This window comes from Vidua macroura, chromosome 1 (assembly GCF_024509145.1).
Source record: "Vidua macroura isolate BioBank_ID:100142 chromosome 1, ASM2450914v1, whole genome shotgun sequence".
NCBI lineage: Eukaryota > Metazoa > Chordata > Aves > Passeriformes > Viduidae > Vidua > Vidua macroura.
This window is the reverse complement of record NC_071571.1, coordinates 127,211,215-127,217,829: the sequence shown is the minus strand read 5'-3', so window position 1 is coordinate 127,217,829 and position 6,615 is coordinate 127,211,215. Positions and strand designations below refer to the sequence as shown.

Sequence of the window (6,615 nt, the reverse complement as noted above, 5' to 3'; positions counted from 1 at the left end):
ATGGGAAAAGAAGAAAACAATGACCCCAAAGATGTGCAAAGAACAGGAAAAGCCAAGATGCAACTCAAAAGAAATATAGGTTATTTTGATGGGGTAAGTTTTATTATAGGATCAATTGTTGGAGCAGGGATCTTCGTGTCTCCCACAGGGGTGTTAAAACATTCCTTACTCAATGTTGGCGTTGCTCTAATGATCTGGACCGCATCTGGGCTGGTTTCTCTGATGGGTGCCCTCTGCTATGCAGAGCTGGGAACCGCTCTGCCCTTTTCCGGAGGAGAATACAGCCATATTAAAAGAGGCCTTGGATCCCTACCTGCCTTCATGTTTATCTGGGCATCAACGTTCACCAAGCCAGCATCAAATGCTGCTCGAGCCTTGCTGTTTGCTGAATATGCCACGCAGCCTTTCTATGGCATTTGTCCTGCGCCAGATGTGCTGAAGAAGTGCTTGGCCTTGGCCGTTCTCTGGTCCCTGGGGATTTTGAATGGCCTCAGCGTCAAAATGTCTGCGTGGGTGCAGGCAGTTTTCACTCTGCTGAAGATGATGGCCTTGTCTGTGATTGCTGTCGGTGGCATAGTTCTCCTCGTTACCAGGCAAAAGGAGAGTCTGGCCAGGTTTGAGGACATGTTTGGCTCAGAGATCCCCAATGCCTCACAGGTTGCCGAAGCCTTCTTCCAGGGGCTGTACGCATATGGCGGCTGGTGGTCCCTCAACTATATGGCAGGTATTCCGCTCCTCTCCTTTAGATTTAGTTCTGCAGTTCTCGTTCTTGCGTTCCTCAGCTTGTTTTGGGAGAACTTGTCTCTGCTTCAAGACCACAGGGTCCTTCTCATTTTACATGAGTGTTTGTTGGGGCTGGTAGAAGAGGTGTTGTTCCTCTCTAGGGAAAATTCCTGCTTTTTGTGCAGAAACAAGCTGACACTTTCAGGGAAGTAAAAGAGAAATCATAATAGTTAATTTTAATTCTCATGCATAAATAGGATTTTTCATACCTTAAAAATTTGCATTTTGTCTTTCTCAGTGTCCGTGTAAGTGTATTTTTAGGAAAGTTTTAAGTTATCCATGCCAAACTATGGGTGCATAGATAATTTTGATTTAAACATCTGTGCCTTAGCTGAGGTTATGCAGCTGGTTTGAATATGGACAAATTAATTTTGACTTTTGTTAGAATGTAGTAATATTATGGGATATATTTTCTGGGAAAATAGACTTTTGAAGTCTAATAGTATATAAAGAGAGGTCTATGGAAGATGGTATAAATTTTTTCATAGAATTTGCGCTCAATTTTAACATTCAAAAGGTTTTTGAATATCTATTTATTTCCCTATTCTGTATCTGCTGACATGTGGCAGTAATAAATGAGCATTTTTTCGTGAAAGCTACAGAGATGATGTTCATAATGTTAGGTATTCACATCACAAGTTAAATCAATAAGAGTTTTATAGTATCGTCAGATTCATGGAATTACATTGTAAGCAAGTGCATATTGCTGTTATATCTTTAACCATTTGTATCCATTGACCTCTATCATGTAAAATATTAAAGAAATGGAATGTGTTAAATGCATACCACAAAGTTCAGTGGTGAGGATAGTGTGAAAATTTGGTTAATGTTTAAAAACCTGACTGTTGTCTTTCTAATCCAGGTACTCCAGCTTTAAAAATAGGCTGCAATTAAAAAAAATTATATTAATCAGGAAAGTATGGTTTTGAAAACTTAGGGATTCTTTAAAGACAAGCACTTGGCTTTGTAAGCCTGAAAAAATACAAGACTTCTGGTAAAATACTAATTTATTCTGATCAGTTAGCAGTACTAATAAATGCCATACACTGGGCAGCACAGCTGTTTAGAAAGCTGTAACCTATGAAATAGTTCTGAACCAAACTGAGTTTACTATGCTTCAACAATAGCTTCATTTCTGTGAGCTTCGGCTGATGGATCAGGTGCCAGCTGGCTGGCAAGACTGCAATAAGCAACAAAATGGATGGAAAGATAAATTTAAATTGGAAATTTTGGTGATTATCCTCTTCTGAGCTCAAAATTACTAAGTGTATTTTTTTATATCTGAAATAAACCCCAAATTCTCTGATAGTATCTGAATTCCACTATTGTGGTCCTTCGATTTTGTCTCTATGCATTACAGCCAGCACAGGGATCATAGCTCAAGGCTGATGTCCTGAGCAGAAGATAGAAATCAAATGTGAAGGAGGAAGCAGATTTCTGTCTCCTAAAAAGAGTTCAAATAAGTTGCACATTTCACTTTTCACTTCTTCCCTCCTATCAGTTATTTGCTGGTAATACTCAGGAAATTGTCTGTAAATGCTGAGGGAAGTGGGAAGTGGTGAGGGAACAAGAGGAAGGAGTGAAAGAAATGAAAAAGAACCTTTCTGATTGAGATGAGGGTGATTGAGATTAAGCTTCTGGAAACCAGTTCCATCTTTTGCTGGGACTATGACATGCCCAGGAATGCGTGACAGTGCCTGAGTTATTCACCTGCAAAATTTGGGTTTTTTTCTTATTTGATAAGAGTAGTTCTATGCTATCAGGCTTAGCACTAAACCATTTTCCTCCACCATCTTTGCCCTGGAAAAGATGATAATCATCAAAATCCATCTGGGAATGGCCCCCTTTTGAAGCCACTGATTATTGCTCTTACGTCTATACCTTTGGTCTTTTCTGTTACTTCTGATATAAGAGCAAAGAGAAAGGTTTTGAGTAGGAATAGGCAAATCTGCTCAATGAGTTTCAGATCAGGATTCATGAGGTGACATCAGAATAAATAATGTGACTTTAAACTTTCATGTTTAAGCTAGTAATTTTCAAGTACAGCTACTTGAAAATTTTCTACCAAATCACTTTTCTAATGTAAGTCAAATATGTGATTAATCAAATCAAAGGGAAATTATGACTTGTTTTGTCATTTTGAGAATCAATCAGCTCTTCATCCAGCCCTCCTTCCAAAATAGTTAAAAATAGCTAGGTAAAAAAATACTGTTTAAGTATCTTCGATATTAACCGTTTGAGAACTACTGTAGGACTTCACAAGCAGAGAATTTAGCAGCCATGATTAGGGATTGTGGCAGGACTTTGGTATCAAGCTTGTCAAACTCTGCACAGCTTCACTACTGAAAAACACTTGCAGAAGCTACACTGCTTGCTTCATTTGTTGTTTTAAATTGTATTTTTCAGAGGAGATGAAACATCCCAGCAGAAATATCCCCTTAACTGTGATGACTGCTATTCCTGCAGTAATTGTTTTTTATTTACTAGTGAACATCTCATATCTGACTGTCCTCACACCTAAGGAAATTGTCTCCTCAGGTATGTATTTCATTTTTTTTTTTTTTTTAATTAAAAAGGACAGGCCCATTGACATATCCATCTGATGTCAATGCACTGGGTTACTTCTGCTCACCTAACTTCACAGTCCAGAAATTTGTGTTCATTTTCTTTTAATAGAGAAGTCTTCTTTAATTTCACTCTATGACACAAATTGGATGGATGCAGGCAGATTGTTGAAATTGTTGGCTTTGCCCTACACAGTCTAAAAAGAAATCAGAAGTGTATTAAAACCTGGAAAATAAGGTGAAAGTCAGGTCCCAAGTGTAGAGATGATCTTTGTTTTCCTATCTCCTCCTTCTTTCTCTATCTTATTGAGTTTTGGACTAAAGCCATTGCTCTTTAGGAGGTGGACAAGTCAAACATGTTCAGGAGTATAGAAAAGACTATGGACACAAAAATGTAGCCATTTTGGGTGTGTATTATTCATTATAAATACTGTGACTTCTCAGAAGAGCCTGTACAAAATTCCAGTGTATATAAACCCTGTCTCAGATCCTGTACCAGTAAACTGGCCATGTAAAGCTCCAAAGGGAGCTTTTCTCCTTGATTGTCCAAGCAGCACATTTTAAATCCCAGTGTAATGACACTGAGCTGTCAGACCTTACCTACAGGCCTGAAAAAACCCATACCTCATTTGGATGGATCAATAATTTTTTTTCCTATGAAAAAAGCTCACTAATATAAATGACAACAGTGTACCTGTCGCTCAGTAACCTCAGATTATCACTCAGCAAGTGTCAGGCTGTCTGCTGGGAGAGATGGATCATTTGTATGCTACAATGAAGGAGGCAGCAAATACCAGACTATCCATGAATAGCAGCTGCCAGCTGGCATACCAGGGGAACTGTGTTTATCTATGCCAGCTGAGAAGATAACCTTAAAATTATAGCACTTTTTCAAATATTTCTTATTCCTTCATTACTTTTTTTTTTTTTTTTTTTTTTTTTGAGGTGGGAGGCACTGTTTTCCCCATCTCTAATAACTTGCTATGCTGCACAGGACACTGCAAGATCTATGTTCCTTATGACATTTAGTTATAGACACACTAAATATTGTCTTCACAACAATATCAGCTATAGCTAATTTCCAAGCAATATTGAATATTCTTGTTTAGAAACAATCTTTCACATTTCCCAGTTCCACCCAAAGCAAAATCTCATTAATAGCACATTTGTTGACTCTGAACATAGATGTGCACCTGTTGGCAGTTTCCTGTAACAGCAGATTGTGTCACCACCATGGTCACGCCAGGGACCAAGGAGTTAATTTTCTTTCCTTGCCCAGCTGTGTGTGTTTGTGATGCAGGACGTGAGATGTGGCCTGCTGGGCAGTCCATGACTGTGGTATTGGCCCCAGCAGGTTTCCTTGGCTTGCTCTGGCAGGCAGCACTCCTTGCTGTCATCCTCCCAGGAAATGTTTAGCTCCTGCATGAAATACCCATAGGATTGGATTAGTGTTTGACTACTGCAACGAAAAAGCAGGCATTGCCGGTAAATAATAGGTCCTTGTATTTTAAGTTTTTTTCCTGTTGAGTCTGTCAGTTATTCAGAACATGGTACTTGTACTACACTGATTCTTTGCTTTCTTGCAGTTGCTGTGGCAGTCACTTGGGCTGATCGAGTGATCCCCTCTGTTGCCTGGATCATTCCTCTCTCTGTTGCTGTCTCAATATTTGGTGCCCTCAACTGCAGCACGTTCACACTTGGTCGATTAAGCTATGCTGGAAGTCAGTCAGGACATTTACCTCTTTTAATATCCATGCTTAATGTCCACTCCTATACACCAGCACCAGCCATGATTTTTTCAACCACCATTGCATCCATTTTTATCATCCCCTCTGACCTTATTATGTTAACAAATTACTTTGGATTTTCTGCCTGGCTTATGATTGGATTGACTTGTGCAAGCCTGATTGTACTTCGATACCGGGAACCTCATCTACACCGACCATACAAAGTAAATTGATCTAACTTAAAAATATTTTTATAGGTTTTTTTTTTTGAGTTCTGGGTAGCATGCAAAAGTCATTGAAGAAGTGCAAATCCAAACTGGATAGCCACAAAAATACAAATAATAATCTCAATGCTTAGAGCCTTATTTGAAAATTTTGCTTCACTATAAAAGAAGAGAAACAAACAGATCTCTGCCCCAGAGAACTTGAAAACATGAGATGGTTCTTTGCAGAATGGGGGAAATGTGCAAACAATGTGGAACCATACCAGTGTGGAGCATTAACAAGAACAGTATAGGACCAATTGCCATTCAATTCATCAGACTTTGGTCTGCTCTCATCTTCCCTGTCACAATCACAGGCATTAAGGATAGGCTGAATTTCCTCTTACTCCAGCAGTCAGAAAGCTGGGTTAGAAGTGTATGCTTATTGTGAAGGCTTCTAGTCACCCAGCCCTGAGTGTCATATAGGAACCCACAATATCATATGTGAACAAATGGATTTCCAGTACTGCCTGTCTCTCCCCCTTGACAAAAGAAGGAGCCTAAACAAATATTTTTAAAAAGATTCCTCTCTTATAGGCAATTTGAATCAGATGACTCTTGTCCTGGGTGAATTTATAGCAGCATGAGAAATGGTACTCTACTGTGGCAAAGAACACATTGTTACTCTAATGAATGAGGCAAAAAAAAATCATAGTTCGTTCATTTATTTCCTAAACCACTTCTTTTCTTTCTCTTACAGGTGTTTTTACCAGTTCCATTTATGATGGTGGCGATGTCTTTCTTCCTAGTTCTAGCTCCCATAGTCTGGTCTCCAAACATGCAATATGTTTATGCTTTCCTGTTTATGCTTGGAAGTCTTATTATTTATCTGCCTTTTATACATTTTAAATTGCATTTTGCATTTCTTGATAAAATTACTTGCCACTTACAGCTCCTGTTAGAAGTCTGTCCTGCTGATGGACCTGCTGAGGGCAAATGTGAATAATGGCAGATATTTAATCTCAGTACAATTAAGAGCCAACCAAGGATTTTGTTTAACTGAGACTGTAAACAGTACAATTTAGATGTTGGTGTGATATATAGGATATATATGCATATATAGATGTGATATATAGGATATATATGCATATATAGATGTATACACATATATTTCAAACATGCACATATATGTATGTATAGGCACAGAATCACAGAATCAATTAGGCTGGAAAAGGCCTTTGAAGCAATCTATGACCAACCTATGACCAAACACCTCCTCATCAACTAAACCATGGCATTATTATAATAAGTTAATATGTATATATGTTTGGTTTTGTT

At 38.5% G+C, this 6,615-nt stretch overlaps 1 protein-coding gene across 1 annotated transcript; it reads left to right on the top strand.

Annotated features, from left to right (window-relative positions):
- SLC7A13 (solute carrier family 7 member 13) lies at positions 1 to 6,328 on the top strand. The gene is made up of 4 exons (XM_053988559.1): positions 1 to 724; positions 3,190 to 3,321; positions 4,934 to 5,298; positions 6,038 to 6,328. Exons 1-4 carry the CDS (start codon positions 1 to 3, stop codon positions 6,281 to 6,283), a joined length of 1,467 nt encoding a protein of 488 aa, XP_053844534.1. The 3' UTR covers positions 6,284 to 6,328.
- Positions 6,329 to 6,615: the final 287 nt, after the last annotated feature.